Source organism: Gorilla gorilla, chromosome 7 (genome assembly GCF_029281585.2).
Source record: "Gorilla gorilla gorilla isolate KB3781 chromosome 7, NHGRI_mGorGor1-v2.1_pri, whole genome shotgun sequence".
NCBI classification, from domain to species: Eukaryota; Metazoa; Chordata; class Mammalia; order Primates; family Hominidae; genus Gorilla; species Gorilla gorilla.
Window position 1 is genome coordinate 82,405,268 of NC_073231.2, and position 20,419 is coordinate 82,425,686.

The window sequence follows — 20,419 nt, forward strand, 5'->3', positions numbered from 1 at the left end:
ATTTTGAGAGGCCCAGGCAGGTAGATCACCTGAGGTCAGGAGTTCGAGACCAGCCTAGCCAACATGGCGAAAACTTCTCTCTACTAAAAATACAAAAATTAGCCAGGTGTGGTGGCGGGTGCCTGTAATCCCAGCTACTCAGGAGACTGAGGCAGGAGAATCGCTTGAACCCGTGGGGGCAGAAGTTGCAGTGAGCCAAGATCCCACCATTTCACTCCAGCCTGGGCGAAAAAGCGAAACTCCATCTCAAAAAAAATAAAAATAAAAATAAAAATGTGTCTGTTACCATGAAGAATCCAAATATTTCCTCTGAACAAAAAATTGAGGCATTTAGATGTTTATCAACATTTCAAATTAAGAAATTTAAAGGTTACATTGTAGTGATAGGAATAAAAGAAAAACAGGTAAAAGGGTAAAGTGAATAATAATGAAAGAGCACTGAAGACTTCATTTTATCCAAATTAGTAGAACTTTAAAACGAATTATCTTCTTAATGTTCCTTTTATTTATTTTAATGCAAAAATATTTTCAAACATTTCACAAAGGTAGAGTTTTAAGCAATTAAAATGCATAGATAAAAGAATAAAAGACAATCTAAAGAACTTCCTGACCCTTTCACCTCTTAGGCTAATGATGTAACCAATAAACTTTTTTTTTTTTTATTTAACAGAATTTAGTTGAGCAAAGAATGACTGGTTCAAGAATTGTGTGGCTTCCAAACCAGAACAGGTTCAGAGAGACTCTGTGCAGCCACATAGTGTAAGAAGATTTATGGACAGAAAAACGAAGTGACATACAGAAAATAGAACTGAGACAGAAACAGCCAGATTGGTTACAGATCAGCACCAATAAACCATTTCTAAATGCTGGGCTGAATTAAAAATGAGAGATTAACCAATAATCACTAGTTAAAAAATCATATGTAGATGAAAATATATAAAAGTTTAACCATCTTAAGCCAAATAAATATGACTAATTTTTCTTTGACACCTGGCTAAACTGAAATGTCTATTTTTAACATTATTTTATATAACCAATTTAGCAGAAGAAAAATTGTAAAAGGATTTATGATTTTGCTCTATGCTAAAAGCATTAGTATCAGAATATATCAGATTTTATTAGTTAGGGATCTAATCATGATTCTCCTAAACAAGAAAAAAAATTAATTTAATATATTTGACAGGGCTTGATTGAAATTGAACCTTTTTTTTAACCATTTTCTATCTGTATATAACAAATACATCTGGAGACAGCAATGAAGAAGAACATTTTGTGTGTGTTTTGTTTTGTTTTGTTTTGTTTTTTTGAGATGGAGTCTCCCTCTGTCACCCAGGCTGCAGTGCAGTGGCGCCATCTCAGCTCACTGCAAGCTCCGCCTCCCGGGTTCTGGGACCACAGGCGCCTGCCACCACGCCCGGCTAATTTTTTGTATTTTTAGGAGAGATGGGGTTTCACCGTGTTAGCCAGGATGGTATCGATCTCCTGATCTCGTGATCCGCCCGCCTCGGCCTCCCAAAGTGCTGGGATTACAGGCGTGAGCCACTGCGCCCAGCCAAGGAAAACATTTTGAATCTTGACTTTTGTGACTTGTCCAAAACATTCTTCTACAGAAGCTTTTTGCCCACTGTTTGGGGCAGAGTTCACACTTGTTCATATTCCATGTGCTTTTCCTTCTGCCACTTGAGGGCAATGAACCTATAATGTACAAATCCAAGTCTATCTCTTAATATTTTCTCCAAATTAGTTATTTGGGGTGGCTTGTTATTTTCCAACCTACATACAACAAGGAATTTTTTTAAAACCAAAAAAAACCTCAAAACTGTCTCTACAGCTTACAAGAAAGGAACTGCCAATCATAGTAAGTTTCCACAAATAACTTTTTCACACTGACAACAAAGTTGGAAGTAAAAGTCAAACAAAACACTAAAAATACTCTCTATTTTAAATTACACAGCTGTTGTAACAAATACTCACCTGTACCCCCTAAATATGTGAAGTATTATATATCAATAAAAAAAGCAACATGAAAATAAATTATACAGCCATTATCTCTAAAACTGATAATCCTGTAAATGTCAAAATAGGGACACATTACTTCTCTTAGTTAAGGCAAAGCACTTAGTTCAGTTTCTTAAGTATAAATAAGGAAAATGCCCTCATGTGATCCTATATACGGAAATTAATACTATTCCCTTCTAAAGCATGCCAGGACCTGGAGGTTTTCCATCTCTTAAAGTGCAATATAGGTTATCTCAAATTCTAGAAAGCAAAGCAATTTTATTAGCCAACAAAGCCAAACCTTTTATAGCCACAGCCCATTAAAGTAATCTGAAAAGTTCTCAAGAGCCTGACAGGCAGTACAGATTCACTCAAAAAATTCAGCATAAGCAAGTCATCAGCAAGAACAAGAAAAAAAAAATCATTAATAAAAGATTAAGTTAAAGGCAGTCACATTTGCTACATTTAGCTTCTGTTGGTATTCTGGTGGTATAAATTTTAAGGGAAAAAACCCATTTTAGTATTAAAATCATTATTTAAGTAGAATCAATACAAACAAACTGTAGTTTATATTTCCTTCATTAAATGCTCACTTCTCATATCCTTTTCATGGAAAAGAAGAAAAATTGTCACCAATCTTACCCTTTCCTTGTCTACGACAATGAACAGCTCCACATACCGGGTCTGTGGCAAGACAGCTCTTCTTCTCTGTCAAAAACACAAACATCATAAAGGCAAAAGGAAGTTATAAGGCTATGATCACATCCTAATCTCTCATCACTTATTTCATGTCTGCTAAGAACATCATAAAATTATTTTACTTAACATATCCTATATCAAGAAAGTGAAAAATATGTTTTTTGAAGTGTTACCTGCTTCTTAGTGATGAAAACTTTGTCCAGTTCTGCTAATGACTTTAAGTGATGATAAACTATGTCTGAGGGGAAAAAAATGTTTTTGAAGTGTTATCTGCTATCTGCACTAATATGAGAAAAATGCTAGTTACAGATAAAATGGGTTTAAGTTTACAAAGCAGAATTACCAATTTTCTAAAATCAAAACTACACACACACACACACATGCAAACACACACATATTTTAATGAAAAACCCCATTACTATGCTGAGAGATAAAGAAAACATATCCACTAATATCCCAGAGCAGAAGTTAGAATAAGGTTGCCATTTTAAAAAATGACTAGTTTTGTCATTTTACAGAAATTCATGCGAAGTAGAAAAAGCAAAAATTTTAATGTTTTCCAATGTTTAAAGTTAAAAAGAATAGTCCAAGTCAAAAGAGTGGATAGCAGCAGAGGCAATAAAAATAATGCCATAAACTAGTATAACTTAATTACAAATACGCCTCTTTCAAGGCAGCAACAGAATCTCATATGTAGAAAGGTACAATCCCTGCAGCTGAAGTTGATCTAGTCCTAGAACCATTTCAGTCTAAGAGACACGCATGTCAAGAGTAAATCATGAAGTGCTATAGCAGTCTCCAAAGAGGGACTCAGACATAGTTTATCATCACTTAAAGTCATTAGCAGAGTGTCCTTGAAACACATCTGAAGTCATTAAGTTCCTAAAGCCGTATCTCTCTCTTTTTCCAATCTAGGGTTCAAGAATCACCATTTGAGTTGTCTAAGAGGTACCTAAATAAAAACTCTAATGCACTGGGCGCAGTGGCTTATGCCTGTAATCCCAGCACTTTGGGAAGCTGAGGCGGGAGGATTGCTTGATACCAGGGGTTCAAGACCAGCCTGGGTAATGTAATGAGACCTCATCTCTACAAAAAGTTGTTTTAAATTAGCCAGGCACGGTGGGTGGCACAGACCTGTAGCAGTAGCTACTGGGATGCTGAGGCAGGAGGATTGCTTGAGCTCAAGAGGTCAAGGCCACAGTGAACATTGTTGCAGATTTAAGTCCTAGTTTCCAAAACCCACAGGATCTAAACTGTACTCAACTTGGTAGCAGGAACTGTATATTGCTCATCTTTTCATCCCCTAGTACCTATCACAATGTCTGGCACATATCTGGCAAAATTAAGAAAAGAAAAAAAAAACACTACTCATAGTATTGATTTCATGAATAAATACATGATTTTTCTAAAATGGTAGTCTGAGCCGTGAAGAATTATGTTATTTCCTTACTCGAAGTAGCTGAGTCATGCTGGGAGGCTCTTCCTCTTCATCCTTTGCAGTTTCTTTCTCTATATCCTTGTTGGAAACTCCACATTTCAGAGGCTCTTTGTGGACATCATCCATTCGATAAATGATGTGCTCAAAATGAGAGCTGTTCTGCAGGGGTTCAATCCCATAACTCGCATTCTCTAAATGCAGCAATCCTCTGAATGTTGCATTACACATACACAAATTTTAAGAAAAAGAAAATACACAAGGAATCAGAAAACCTAAGTTCAAGTCCTAATTCTTAAATGTGTAAGTAGGCATAGCATTATACAGAGAAGAAAATAGAGGCTTTAGAATCAGACAGACAGGGCTGGGACAGACCTAAATTGAAAGCTCAAATAGCTACTTATCAGCGTCACTGCCTGTAAGTCACTTAACCTCCCTGAGTGATCTACGGGAAATGGAAGGCACTACAAAATAGTGGCTAAGAATGTGGCATCCGGACCAGAGGACAAGAGTCTGAATTCCAAATGTCTTCTACTAGCTGCAGGACTCTCAGCGAGGTATTTAACCTCTGCCTTGGTTTGCACTCTGCACAGGATTGTTCTGAAAACAAAATTACTTAATAAGCAGAAAACACACGGAACATATTGCCTGGCACACAGTAACTACTAAATAAGTGTTAGTACCTAAGTGAATATAATCATATTCATCTTATATGGAACTAATATGTTTTAGTTCAAGCAATCATGCAGTCAACCAACCAGCACAGTGCCATGTTGCCATGACCTCAAGGAATGTAATGTTAATACTATAATAACTTAATTTGAATTGCAATATAATTCATCTGAACTTCAGTTTGCTCACCTAAATACAGAGATAATGAGCTCTTATTCACAATCATAATGAGACTTAAATATAAGTCTTAAATAATACAAGTGAAAATTTTATAAAGTGCTACAGAAATTTAAAGTATATTTTATTTTAAATAGCAAAAATGATTTAGTGGTCTCAAAAAATATTTCCTCTTTACATATTAAAACTCATCAACTATAATACTTTCTTAAATAAACATGCCAAGGATATCTGAAACACAGCTGTAAAAATGTTCAGTAACATCAAAGTAAATTCCAATTTTGCTAAGTGCCCAAAATGATTTAATTTGGAGACAGAAACAGGAAAGAGGGTAAGACATAGGGGAAAGAAAAAAAAAGACAAAGGAAATTGCTTACCTGAGTCCAAAACAGTCGCTAAGAGCAATGGATGAATTATGAACTCCCTCCACATAGCCCCGATAATGACAATGATTCTAAATGAAAAATACTGTATTATCTTCAAATATTGTTACACTGCTGAAAATCATCACAGAAATTGCAGAGCTAACGAAATTACTTTAGGCAAGTTAAGTTTAATAATAACAAACTTTTATTTATATTATTGGCATCTCACAGTATCACATGGCATTCTTTAGACCATCTGCAGACTATCTCCTACCACCCTATGAGTGCACAAATGTTTAGGCAGAATTCCAGGGGGTACAAGGTACAAACAGCTCTGCCTCAGTGACCTTTCAGCCTAGAAGCAGAACAAGATGCATTATGTCATCTTTAACATTTTAAATCACAGTCAATCCAACAACAAACAGCAGCCAGTTGACATCTCACTAAAACTGTGTTTGTGTAAAATGACCCTGTGGAAGACACTAATGATACTTTATAAACTTTAATCTGAAGCAACAGAATCCCCAGGGGAAAGTATGTAAATTTTTCAGTGAAACTTAATTTCATTTTATGGACAAAAGTATATGTCATTATAATACATGACAGTCTGGCCATGTTAAAAAAATCACAGTATCAAAGTTTTATTTTGTATTTCAAATCTACAATCACACTTTCATCTACCTGAACAATATTAAATAACCAAGAAATAAGTGAGACTCCATCTGTCTTAGTTGACATTTTTCAAACACCCAGAAAAGCATAACTCTATCATACTTACGATACTTAAGTATTATATAAGATAATACTTACATAAGTTTCTACATAATTAAATCGATTTTTGGCAGTTTTAAGAACATACACTGTCAGTAATAGCAACAAATAATAATATTCGTTGAGTTAAAAATTGTCAGACTGTTCTAAGCACCTTCTAAGTATTAACTCAGTTAAGTTTCCCAGTATCTCCATAAAGTGGTAACTATTATTACATTTTAAAGCAAAGATACCAAGGCACAAACAGATTAAAGTAGCTTCATCAGCAAATAACGAGTCAAAACTCAAGCCCAAACAGTGTATGTCTGAAGAAAGTATGCCAAGAAACCTCTACGAGGAAAAAAATGCCTTTTAACATTACTGCTTTTGTCAAGTGACACAAATTATGTGGTGTTTGGCCTTCTGCCTTGGTAATCATTGGATGCATGACTGGATGGATGGGTTATTTTCTATCTGGTTTATGCTGTAAGGTAAATTCAAACTCCTCTACTAATTTTCTATTAAACAATGGACCAACAACACACTAAGATAAAGAAATCAGATAGTGGACCAGAAGATAGGCCTAAGTCAGCATTTCCTTGGTTTTTGTAAGTACTAATAATTAATCTAAACTAAAGATTTTTTTGCCTCCTATTTATTTGAAGAATGCTGCAAAAGTGCGCAACCAACAGAAACAATTCAACCTAGCAAAGTATTACAAAGTTCAGAAGAAAAATAAAACATACATATGTAATGGGAATAAAGATTTCTCATGAAAACCATTGCAAAAGAAAAAAATGTATAATACCTAACTGCCAAAAAGGACTGTAAAACACTCAAACAAAACTAGAAATGTTTATGCTCTAGTAATAAACACAGAAAGCCAAATTTGACATCTGCCAATTATTTTGGGTATTCCGGCCAGCTCTGTCCCCAGGAGTACTCTGTTCTCTGATGCAGAGAGGACCACACCTCTTTCAGGAAACAATTATTTTCAGAAAAAAATTTAGAACATTAGAACACATAACATCAAATGAGTGTTTTTCTTTACTAAATATTACTCACAAATAAAATGTTTTAATAAGTGCACTTTTAGAGATATTAACTTTCAACAAAAAAATCAGAAACTCCTATTTTCAAAACATATCAAATTTTCTCCCTCATCAGTAAGGATTACCATTAAATAGAAGATTTATTTTCCTAGTCTTTAAAAAAAAACCTTAACTACTGAGTACCTGGAGAGCTGTAAGGTACAGCTTAGTCTATAGAAATGCACCCACTTTTCCCAAGATAACCCATATGTTATAATGTTAAAGGTACCCTGTGGGGCTGTGCAATGTAACAGTCCTGAGTACCTATATAGAACTCATTTTTAAATTATAATTGTTTTAAAATTTGCTATGGGATCAAGAGAAAAATACATTACCTGTATATTGGGATGGTCAGTGATTAAAGTCCCTTCCTTGTTGTAAGTATAAACCACAAAATCTTCAGGCAAAAGGTCTCTGGAAGAGAAATAAAACACCATTTATATATATGTTATCTATCTACAACTAAGGACACTATTCATAAGGCATTATTCCTAGAGGAGACAAGCAGGAGTAAATAACAACTTTCACCAGATAAATTATTATTTTAAAATGTGTTATTGTAAAATTAAAAGCTCATAAACAGCTGGGTGCAGTGGCTCACACCTGTAACCCCAACATTTTGGAAGGCTGAGGTAGGAGGATCACTTGAGGCCAGGAGTTTGAGACCAGCCTAAGCAACATGGTGAGACCCTGTCACCACAAAAAATAAAAAATTAGCTGGGCATAGTGGCACACACATATAGTCCCGGCTACTCAGGAAGCTAAGGTGGGAGGATTGCTTAAGCCCAGGAGTTCAAGGCTGCAGTGAGCTATGATCATGCCTCTGCACTCCACCCTGGATAACAGAGTAAGACCTTGTCTCTTAAAAAAAAAAAGGAAAAAAAAAAAAGCTCATAAACAGACAACTCTGAAATAGTGTACATTACTTATTCATAAATAATATTTAATATTAAGCTACACATTTTGTAATGGTCTTAAAATGCTAGTTGCAAAAAATTTAAGACAACATAAATAATGTCCCTAAATTTTTCAGATATGGCTCACAGGAAAAGTAAAAACTGGGTTATTGACAGTATATCATATTTACATTAGAAAAATAAATGGCTTTTTACACTCTTTTCTTAAAGTTCTATATAAATAAGAATTAACCTCCTAAGTATGGAGGCAAATTTCTGTCTCAATTGTTGAAAGAAACAATTATTCCTGATTTCCAAATCTTCACTCCATGTTAAGGAGGTTCAGTGGCATCAAGCATGTTTATGAGGATCAGGTTCTCTTGCAGCAGGACTGGAGCAGCTGTATGCTTATTTCCAGGCCTTATGGACAAGTCAGAGATGCAATGTGCTAACCAGTGATTCATAAACATGCCATTTCAAGTTCAAAACTCCCCTGGAGGCACCCGGGACCAGCCTGTCTATATATTTTTTTATTATTATTATCCTTTAAGTTCTAGGGTACATGTGCACAACGTGCAGGTTTGTTACATATGTATACATGTGCCAAGTTGGTGTGCTGCACCCATTAACTCATCATTTACATTAGGTATATCTCCTAATGCTATCCCTCCCCACTCCCCCCACCCCATGACAGGCCCTGGTGTGTGATGTTCCCCTTCCTGTGTCCAAGTGTTCTCATTGTTAAATTCCCACCTATGAGTGAGAACATGTGGTGTTTGGTTTTTTGTCCTTGCGATAGTTTGCTGAGAATGATGGTTTCCAGCTTCATCCATGTCCCTACAAAGGACATGAACTCATCCTTTTTTATGGCTGCATAGTATTCCATGGTGTGTATGTGCCACATTTTCTTAATCCAGTCTGTCATTGTTGGACATTTGGGTTGGTTCCAAGTCTTTGCTATTGTGACTAGTGCCGCAATAAACATACGTGTGCATGTGTCTTTATAGCAGCATGATTTATAATCCATTGGGTACATACCCAGTAATGGGATGGCTGGGTCAAATGGTATTTCTAGTTCTAGATCCTTGAGGAATCGCCACACTGTCTTCCACAATGGTTGACAGCCTGTCTATATTGACTAGAGATGAATAAATGGAAGGTTTTTATCCGATTTAGTTAGGTACACAGCCTGACTTTAGCTACATGATCAGCGAGGTAGGAAAGATACCTTCAGTAAACTTGTGCCTGGGCTCCCCAGAAAATATGATGCCTCACACATATCTCAGCAGTTCATAATCTGGAGGCAAAGCACATCTGTGCAACTGAGAAAGGACTCCGGGGGTCATGCCTTGATGACTGCCTGCACTTTCTTTGTCCTGATGCATTATATCCTTTACCTTTATTAAAGTCTATGTGAGTAGGCATAGAAGTAGCCTGTGGAACCTTAGTCTTTCCAGTAATTGGACCCTATTCAGTCACTGCAGGCTCCCCTTCTCCCCAACTCCCCCACATATGTGTAGCCTTTGCTCCCTTAGTGATGCATTTGAAAAGAATAAACTGGAGGTACTTGGCTCCGGTCTCTGCCTTCTTTCCTGTTTAGAAGTCACTGCCTGCCCAGCCAGCTGCCACTGTGCAGCACCAATATGAGAGCTAAATCTGCTTAATCCCAGGGTTCAGGATCCACTAAACCATATGAAACTAGAAAGAAAACCAATATACTATTGGAAAAACATCACTCAAAAGCCAAAATAAATTAAATGTCTTACTTGTTCCTTTCCAAGTGAATAATATGCTCTTTTCCTTCAGCCTGAATAACATAAGATACCTAAATGCACAGGAGAAAAGAATAAAACATCATCTTAAAAATTACTTTTCAACAACATCTCATTTATAAGATGCAGGAAATTCCATCCTGAATTAAAATAATTTGGTATTGGCTGAACTATTTAATAGAAGAACTTTGTGTCTATTCTTAAATAATAAAAAATATACTCTGACCATCCTTTCCTTCCTTTCATAACTGATCATGGAAAATAACCTCATGTCTGTCTAACTCTTCTTAAATTCATTTCTAATTCAGCTATAACTGCAGGGATTATCTTCTCAAGTCCATCGATGAATTACCTACAGTACAAGATAGTTCCTGCTTTTGTCTAAATGAAATGAAACTCTTGGTTTCAAGAAATTATACCTAGTTCTAGTTATATAAAGTTAAAAAGAAATTCAACTCTTTTATGATATGAATTACAGGGCTTACCTCATTTTATCAATTCTAAAACATGCTTTTTTCCCTCACATTAACGTCCCTGAAACGAGGATGCATCATACAAAGGCAAAGCAGTCTAGTCTAACTAGCAGCACCTCTTTTTTTTTTTTTTTTTTTTTTTGAGACGGAGTCTCACTCTGTCACCCAGTCTGGAATGCAGTGGCACAATCTCGGCTCACTGCAACCTCTGCCTCCCGGGTTCAGGCAATTCTCCTGTCTCAGCCTCCCGAGTAACTGGGATTACAGGCATCCACCACCACACCAGGCTAATTTTTGCATTTTTAGTAGAGACCGGGTTTCACCACATTGGTAAGGCTGGTCTTGAACTCCTGACCTGAGGTGATCCACCCAGCCTCCCAAAATGCTGGGATAACAGGCATAAGCCACCCTGCTGGGCCACTTCTGTGTCTTTATTAGTGGTACATAAAACAATATGGTGTGTCTCACAATTGATGGCATCTTAGAGTCAAGGAATTAAAGTAACATATATACACATCCTCCAATTCATGGGATCATCTTCTCTACCTCAGGCAACTCTGAAACAACTTCCCCAGCAATTCACCATGTCATTAGCCACAAGCGCTTAACGTGATCTCTGGAACTAAGAGATGTGACTTCGCCTTAACTCTTTAATAAAAAAGAAAGTCATGGAGGGACTCGACAACTAACATTATCAGAAGTGTCTACTTAATATTCTCTTCCGTTTCCAGACTCAGTTAACCTTTTGTCAAGAAACAGCATCATCCCCTTCACCACGGCACATCTGCCTCTGACTTCTAAGCGCTAGACCAACCTATGGGTCCTGTCATCTACCTCCACATCCTGCATGGGAATCCAATAACCCTTCATCATCTGCCTCAATCTCCAGTGGGCCATCAAAACCACCAAGCTCTTTCTATTGCCACAGCTTTGTCATGTGCCTTTCTACTCATTCTGCTCTTAGACAATCACATGATGTAAAAACATCACTGCTATGTCTACTAAAAAGAAATCTGAGAAACTGAAGATTGTTTTGTGATAGTTTACTCCTCCCCCAAGTATCTGCCTGGATTGTTCACCCCCCTCTTTCTAGTCTTTACTAAAGGGCTACCTTCTCGTAAGGCTTTCCCTGGGAATCCTACTGAAAAATGCAATCCTCTCCCCAGCAACTCACCATTTCCAGCCTCCCTATCCCCCTTCTCACTTTAATTTTCTCCATAGCACTTATCACCATCTGAAGTAATATACATTTTTGGTTTGGGGGGGGGGGGGTTTTGTTGTTGTTGTTGTTGTTGTTGTTTTTGTTTTTGTCTCTCTGTCTCTCTCTCTCTCTCTCCCCCCACTCACTAGAATGCAAGCTCCATAGAATACAAGACTGCATTCATGCAAGGGCACAAATTTTTGTCTGTTTTGTTCACTGCCATATCCCCAATACCTAAATGGTGCCTAGCATACAATAGTAACTCAATAAATACTTTTTAACGAGTTAATTACATTCACTGTTGAATGAGCAAATTCCAGTTCAATATGCACTGACTATATCACTTCTCCAAATATTAACCAAAGCATAAAAATGGCAGTTATCTATGATGATCCCAAGTATTAATGAGGGAAGTACTAAATGAAGATACTATCAGAGACACAAAAAAGGAGAAAACACGGTCCCTAGGCTGAAAGTCTACCATTGACTGAAGAAAAGGAGGAAAACAGGCGGCTCATGCCTGTAATCCCAGCACTCTGGGAGGCTGAAGCAGGTGGATCACTTGAAGCCAAGAGTTCGAGACCAGCCTGGGCAACATGGCAAAACCCCATCTCTACTAACGATACGAAATTAGCTGGGTATGGTGGCACATGCCTGTAGTCCCAGCTACTCAGGAGGCAGAGGCAGGAGAATCACTTGAACCCAGGAGGCGGAGGCTGCAGTGAGCCAAGATCACACCCAAACAGGGATTAACTGATTAACTCTATCCTAAGACAAAACATAATCAAATGGTAGGCTGTCCAGTTCAAACCAAAAACAAGTAAAATGTATAAATTCATCTACAGAGGAGATCTTAGAGTCATTTACTCCTCATCTGGAGAGATGTAAATGGAGTTGAGTGACCAACCCAACTAGTAGGTGGTGGTACTCACAGGGAGGACCAAAACTAAAAGTTCCTGATCCTCAACTCCAGTGTTCTTTTTACAATGCCCACTCCCTAAAAAACAGGCACGCTGCCTTACATTTCTGAGTGTATCAGCAATTCAGATATTAATACAATTCATAATAAGCTAAATTCTATGCATTACCTGCCATTGTTAAATTATAATAAAATTTAATTATGCTTCTATAAAGTTGAAGGACTTATAAAATTAAAGTCCAAATAAGATTACTTCTGAACAAACTTTACAAAAGAATAGTAGAAAACATAATTTTTGTGCATTGGTTACCCCATTTACAGCACAGTAGGTTTCTTCCAATATGAAAATAAAACTTGTATTTTAGTAAATATTCCCTAATATAAAATATACGCATTTAACACATTATCACTCTCCACCATCAGTGAAGATACAGTATAAAGTGTTCTAGCTATCACAAACTGAGTGAGGTTATATAATTATAATAAGAATTATAATTCTTATTATAATAAAATCACTGTGACCATTGCCTGTCAGCTAAAATGTATATAATCAGCAGCCCACCCTAGTGACAGAATTCTGTTTATTCTATTCTGTTATGTTTCAAGTTGATCATATTGTCTTTAAAAAAGAAAAGATACTGGCTGGGCATGGTGGCTCACACCTGTAATCCCAGCACTTTGCAAGGCCGAGGCAGGCGAATGACCTGAGGTCAGGACTTCAAGATCAGCCTGGCCAACATGGTGAAACCCTGTCTCTACTAAAAAATGCCAAAAAATTAGCCAGACATGGTGGCACATGCCTGTAGTCCCAGCTACTCAGAAGGCTGAGGCAGGAGAATCACTTGAACCCAGAAGGCGGAGGTTGCAGTGAGCCGAGATCGCACCACTGCACACTCCAGCCTGGGCGACAGAGCAAGACTCCATCTCAAAAAAAAAAAAGGATATTAAGGCTCAATATGTTGCTTTTACTAGCATAACGTCCAGTGGACATCAGTACCATATGGTGCTATGCTAAGTAACAGCCAAGTAATAACTCACTGAACTGATCACTGCTACAAATAACACCTTTGTGCTAAAACAGAAAAGAAAAAAATTAACCACATATTATTTCTCAACAATTATAACTTACTTGTTTTGAATAGGGCCTAGGGGCTTCTCTTCTTTCTCTAGTTAATCTCCAAGGAGTTATAATTTCATAAGAAGAAAGATGTGAGGTCTGTTGAAAGCCTACAGAAAAGGCAAAAACAAATATAATAAGTGAAACTGAAAAACTACGTGGGAACACAATATAATGAAAAATCAAAATGTTCAAATCACAGAAAAATCACCTGACATTCCCATATTACAATATGCATATAATAAAAGTACTCATATAAAGTTGTATTTGTACATGAAAATAGCAATGCATTAGGTAAGTATGAGGGAGGAAAATGTATTTTCTTAAAAAAGAATCAGTCTTTATCCAAACATTATAAATATACATAGCAATCATTTCAAACATTTTTAGCTATAAACCCTAACCCTTTTTTCTCAAAAGAAATCTTAAGGTATAAACACAAGAAGAAAGAAAAGAACTGGTTTGGTGGGGAAATGGGGGAAAGGCATCCTAGAGTCTAGCACCCTTCACTCATCTCCCATTCCTCCCCCTCACCCAGCATGAATAACATCCTCTCAGATGATACTACTAAATACTTACTGCTATAGTTTGTATGTTTGACTTCTCCAAATCTCACGCTGAAATTTAACCCCCAGTGTGCCAGTGTTGGGAGGTGGGGTGTAGTAACAGGTGTTGGGGTCATTGAAGTGGATCCCTCATGAACAGAGTAATGCCATCCCTGAGGGGCCAGGGTAGGAGAAAGAGTTCTTGTTCTATTAGTTCCCTCAAGAGCTGGTTGTTAAAAAGAGCCTCTCTCCCCCCATCTCTCTTGCTTCCTCTCGCCTTATGACCTCTGTACCCGCCAGCTCCCCTTCCCCTTCTGCCATGAATGGAAGCAGCCTAAAGCCCTCACCAGAAGCAGATGCCTGTGCCATGCTTCCTGTACAGCCTGCAGTGAATCAAATAAACCTCTTTTCTTTATAAATTACCCAGTCTCAGGTACTCCTTTATAGCAACACAGACTAAGACACTTATTAAATGGACAAGGACCGTAAGAGTGAAAAGGTACTTTTAATATCTGATGGGTTAACTCTGACAAATACATACTCAACAATGTAGCCACGCTCTCAAATTATAGCCATTAATCCATCACAAAAACACAAATTTTATGCAAAATTTCTTAACAGTTAAGAGCTCTGAAAGTCATGCAGACTAACTCCCATTTCCAATTCTGTTCAGTCTATCCGCATGGAATCATGATGTCTTAAGCAGGGCTTGGGTTCTAAAGTCATCACTTGAATTGAAATTGAGTATAATCAAAATTGCCAACACAAATCTCTTAGGAAGACACACCATGTGGGAGTCCAATACATAGTCTCTCGATAAGTCCAACACAACCTCTTTTTCTTCCAGCATTATTACCAATGGCTTAATCCTTACTAACCTCACCTCTAGATGACTATGATACCTTTTTACCTAGTCTCCCTACTCTCATACTCTCCTCCTTTGATCCAATCTATATGTTCATTCACTCATGAGTTTCCTAATACCCCTCAGATTTCTCAAATATAGATTAAGATGAATTATTTACATCTAACTTTTTCCAAGATAACATTGTATATAAAATGTTTATAACTTTGTCTGGTTTGGGATTAAAAAGATACAAACAGCTGCAAACAAGAAACCATAAATTATATCATATCCAATGTACTGCATGTATAAACAGCTTTTAAACTCTTTACCCATCAATCCCTTATATTTCTGTAAGAATCTGTTTTCTTTTGCACAGGACACAACTGGAGAAACTGGTTATTTTACCAAGTTTTGACTGGAATGTTGTGCTTTCCTTTAAGGAATCAAACTTGATTTATAGAACCGATAAAAGCCCCTTGAGAAAACTGGCCACATACCTTGTCTACACAGTCCCTGTATGAGGTTCCTGATCTGTTGTAAATAAAGACTGTCACGATCTACAGTCCCAGGTGTGTCAAGTTATCTTGGGACCTCAAAAGGAAAGGAATTTACCCAACTCATACCTGTATTTAACTGTGCAAACCCATGGCTGAGCTCTGCTTTAAAAAACATCTCAGGTGAGATTCCTTATGGAACAAAGTTCCATCAAAGCCAATTAAAAAGTGCCTATGTGGCAAATAATTATTCTTACTGCAATTATTTCAAACAATCAGGCCAAGCATAATAAGACCAAAGCTTATTTTGCTACCCATCATATCCTATCAGTCCTATCATGATTTGTTTTTAATGAAAATGGAGGAAAGAGAAAAATTACGTTTCAAGAACTATGGTACACCTGACATTAAATTCTAGTCTCATCAGTTGTTTCTGAGTTTTTCCCTGCAATTTGGACTGACTCTGCTTATTTCAGTGAACCAATCAGTGATCTCTAACTGCAGCTCAGAATAAACAAGAGGGATGGCTAATGTTAACATCTGGATCAGTATTCTAATTCTGGGCATATATTGCAATCAGTTAATGACCCTATATCAGCTCGGTTCCAACAATTGCCCAGTTCATGGAACAGCTTTCTATTTAGTTTACTTGGAATAATTTTACTTATTTGCTATACTGTCATGAAATATATTGCTATTGTAATCTTTGTGTAGGAATGCAGGATAAGCTTACTGAATGTTTTCTTAAATTGAACACTTATTAATTATTAATCTTACCAATCTTCTAGATATCACCTTATGTGTTGTGAACTCAACAGAACTCAGAGTTGTGAATGGCCCTCAGCATACTGACGTTGTGTGACTGAGCTCCTCTCTACCCCGGATACAAGATACCCTATAGTTAGGCAGGAACATGATTGCCCCTATTCAGCCTGAAGAAGTCACAAAAGATAGATCTTTGTCCCTCTACAATCTTTAGGATTAAGGTTCCCATGTAAAAGGATGAGGGAAAATATGTCAGCAGCACTCAAACCAGACTGACTCCAACTTGAATAGAGGCTGGGTAAAATAAGGCTGAGACCTACTGGGCTGCATTCCCAGAAGGTTAGGCATTCTTAGTCACAGAATGAGATAGGAGGTCAGTACAAGATACAAGTCACAGAGACTTTGGTGATAAAACAGTTTGCAGTAAAGAAGCCAGCTAAAGCCCACCAAAACCAAGACTGCAAGGAAAGTGACCTCTGGTCGTCCTCACTGCTCATTATATGCTAATTATAATACATTAGCATGCTAAAAGACACTCCCACCAGCACCATGACAGTTTACAAATGCCATGGCAATGCCCAGAAGTTACCTTATATGGTCTAAAAATCCTTGCCCCTTTCCCAGAAAACTCATGAATAATCCACCCCTTGTTTGGCATATAATCAAGAAGCAACTATCAGTATACTCAGCTGAGCAGCCCGTGCCACTGTTCTGCTTGTGGAGTAGCCATTCTTTTATTCCTTTACTTTCTTAATAAACATGCTTTCACTTTTAAAAAAAAAATTCTCTTTAAGTAATCATTACAGACAAGATTACATATGCTGGCCAGGTATGGTGGCTCAACCCTGTAATCCCAGCACTTTGGGAGGCCAAGGCAGGAGGATCACTTGAGCCCAGGAGCTCAAGACCAGCCTGAGCAACAGAGCAAGACCCTGTCTCTTCAAAAAAATTTAAAAACTAGTGGGGCATGGTGGCACATGCCTGTGGTCCCAGCTACTCAGGAGGCTAAAGTGGAAGGATCACCTGAGCCTGGGAGATCAAGGCTGCAGTGAGCGATTATGCAACTGCACTCCAGCCTGAGCAACAGAGGGAGACCCTGCCAAAAAAAAAAATAATAAAGAATACATATGCTGATAGACACAGACAACTGTTAAACTAGAAGCTAAACAATATAGAACCAAACTGAAGGTTCTTCATTACAACTCAGAAGCGAACATAACAGAGAAAAAGAAATGCCTCCAAAAATAAAGTATCTGTAGTTCTTATGGGCAGGCAGGTATTTAAAGAGCTTTCATTTTGAAACAGGTTCAGTTACTTTATAGGCAAAGTTAGTTTACTTTACTTATAGTTTCAGGCCAAAACTAGAAACCAAGTCTTCTGTCTTCTATGAATCTTTTACCGAGACTGCCAATGAAGTAAAATAAAAGCTAAATATAGGAAGATTATACGTAACTTTTTTTCCTTCTTTTCCATTTTAAACACAATTCTCATTTGAAAAGCAAAATGCCATAACTAATCACTTATTTTTAAAAGACTTTCAAAATTATAGCACCCTGAAATAATTTCTGTGTGTAAGAGCTGTTATTCTGATACTGACATCTTGCTTCTAAAATCCAAGCAACCACTTTCTGAATTAAAGCCATGCCATAAAAAGTTCCAAAACATCATAACAAATGCACATACTGGGGGAATGTCATCAAAATAATATATACTAATTGTATGAAAATCCTCCTTCCCGTGTTTTTTCCCCAAAATTCCTTTCTTATCTCTAGGTCAGGTTTTTTTCTTTTTTCCTGTTCATATCCTGCATAGATTTTTCCCAAATTCCCTTTAGTTGTTTTTTTTTTTTTTAATTTCAAATAGTAGCAGTTTCTCATGGGAACCAAAATAACATTTTTCCACGTTAATATAAAAAAAGAGCTTTAATATTATTTGTATAAACCTTCAACCTGTAAGGGGGCTGTCCTGTGTACTGTGGAATGTTTTGCAGCATCCCTGGCCTCCACCCACTAGATGCCAATAGCATCCCCCAGTTGTGACAGCTAAAAGTTTCAGGCCAAGACTAGAAACCAAGTCTTCTGTCTTCTATGAATTTTTTACCCAGACTGCCAATGAAGTAAAATAAAAGCTAAATATAGGAAGATTACATATAACTTTCTTTCCTTCTTTTGCATTTTAAACACAATTCTCATTTTGAAAACCAAAATGCCACAATTAATCATTTATTTTATCAAGAGTTTGAGACAAGCCTGGCCAACATGGTGAAACCCTGCCTCTACAAAATATGCAAAATTAGCCAGGCCTCGTGGCGCTCTCCTGTTGTCCCAGCTACTCGGGAGGCTGAGGCACCAGACCACTTGAGCCCAGGACGGGGAGGTTGCAGTGAGCTGAGAACCACTTTAGCCCAGGAGGGGAGGTTGCAGTGAGCTGAGATTGCACCACTGCACTCCAGCCTGGGAGACGGAGGGAGACTCCATCTAAAAAAAAAGAAAAAGAGAAAACGGCCTGAAGAGAAAACGTGAACTACTGAAACATGAAACTTAACATGTCTAATCTTAAAGAAAGGAAAAGGTGTTAGTTGCACTTCTTTCTTTCTCTAACTCCGTAGATCTTTCTATACACTGTAGTGTGTTTTAGAGGAAGTCTAAGCACGCTTTTCATAACAGTAATTGTAGTACAGGGAAGTGAGTTAGAAGAGTTCTACCTAATTGTGGCCAGGCACGGTGGCTCAAGCCTATAGTCCCAGCAATTTGGGAGGCCGAGGCAGGCGGATCACGAGATCAGGAGTTCTAGACCAGCCTAGCCAATATGGTGAAACCCCGTCTTTACTAAAAAAATACAAAAATTAGCCGGGCGTGGAGGTGCGTGCCTGTAGTCCCAGCTACTCGGGAGGCTGAGGCAGAAGAATCGCTTGAACCTGGGAGGTGGAGGCTGCAGTGACCCCAGATTGTGCCACTGCACCCCAGTCTGGGCAACAGAGTGAGACTCTGTCTCAAAAAAAAAAAAAAAAAAAAAAAAGAATTCTACCTAATTGCAAAGCAAACAAATGTGAACTCCAAACCATGGGCTTCTCCTGCCTACTACATAAACAAACAGCCACTTTTAAGTACTTCCACTGTAGAAAATAAAAATAAACCTGGCCTCCACATTCAGGATAAATAAGATAATTCTGTTTCCAAAGTATTTCTTGTAGAGAAATTGTTTCAATTAGATCTACAAAGCACTATTATTTCGAGCCATATAATAGGTTGGTGCAAAAGTAATTGCAGTTTTTGCCTTTTTTTTTTTTATCATTCTAGTATTCATCAGGTCAATTCCAGATAAATACATACCATATATTAATAACTACCTTTGGGCTGGACGTGGTGGCTCACGCCTGTAATCCCAGCACTTTGGGAGGCCGAGGCGGGTGGATCACAAGGTCAGGAGTTCAAGACCAGCCTTGCCAACATGGTGAAACCCTGTCTCTACTAAAAATACAAAAATTAGCCAGGTGTGGTGGCGCACGCGCCTGTAATCCCAGCTACTCAGGAGGCTGAGGCAGAAGGATCGCTTGAACCTGGGAGGCAGAGGTTGCAGTGAGCTGAGATCGAGCCATTGCACTCCAGTCTGGGCAACAGTGTGAGACTCCATCTCAAAAAAAAAAAAACTACCTTCAAACATACTTAATTATAATTTCTACTGCTAGGTCTACACTCTTACTTTTTTTAGTGTTACACTTTTCTTAAATATTTACCCATCTTTACATTTAAAAAGAAATGGCTTCTGTTGTTTGTTTAAGTGTCCCTTTGGGAAAAACACCACCCATTTCTAAGATTTAATGCCCTAGACAATTTAAGTTCCTCCAGCAAAGAATTTAAGTTCTTTGAGATCAAGGACGGTATCTTATTCATCATGTACTTCCTGCACTGGTACAGTACGTATTCAATAAAATATGTGTTGAATAAATAACCTCTTCTGATGGTTATAGCTAAACAAACATAGTTCTGATAGTTGTAATTATCACATATGACTTAAAGTGAACCCTACTTTTTATGATTAACATCTTTTGTATCAACTTTTTTACAAATCTACATAGCCTACACATTTGTCATTTTGATAGCAAAATCGTATTTCATTGTATTGCTATCCACAGACTGCTTAATCACTTCTCTTAAGTGGCTGGGATGGGAGGTTAGGCCCAAGATATTTTCACAACAGGAT

The 20,419-nt window shown here is 37.6% G+C and overlaps 1 protein-coding gene and 1 non-coding gene across 2 annotated transcripts in view; one reads left to right on the top strand and one right to left on the bottom strand.

Moving 5' to 3' along the window:
• Positions 1 to 20,419, bottom strand: part of ADAM9 (ADAM metallopeptidase domain 9) — a 109,708-nt gene that overhangs the window by 85,074 nt on the left and 4,215 nt on the right. The window contains exons 2-7 of the mRNA XM_004046912.5: positions 13,578 to 13,675; positions 9,850 to 9,908; positions 7,523 to 7,601; positions 5,359 to 5,435; positions 4,148 to 4,343; positions 2,641 to 2,706 (exon numbers count right to left, since the gene is read on the bottom strand). Of these exons, the coding sequence (XP_004046960.1) occupies positions 2,641 to 2,706; positions 4,148 to 4,343; positions 5,359 to 5,435; positions 7,523 to 7,601; positions 9,850 to 9,908; positions 13,578 to 13,675 (575 nt within the window). The remainder of the gene's footprint in view (positions 1 to 2,640; positions 2,707 to 4,147; positions 4,344 to 5,358; positions 5,436 to 7,522; positions 7,602 to 9,849; positions 9,909 to 13,577; positions 13,676 to 20,419) is intronic.
• LOC115935688 (small nucleolar RNA SNORD38) lies at positions 2,876 to 2,944 on the top strand. Its single transcript, XR_004071307.1, has one exon. It is a non-coding gene; the product is annotated as a small nucleolar RNA SNORD38 (small nucleolar RNA).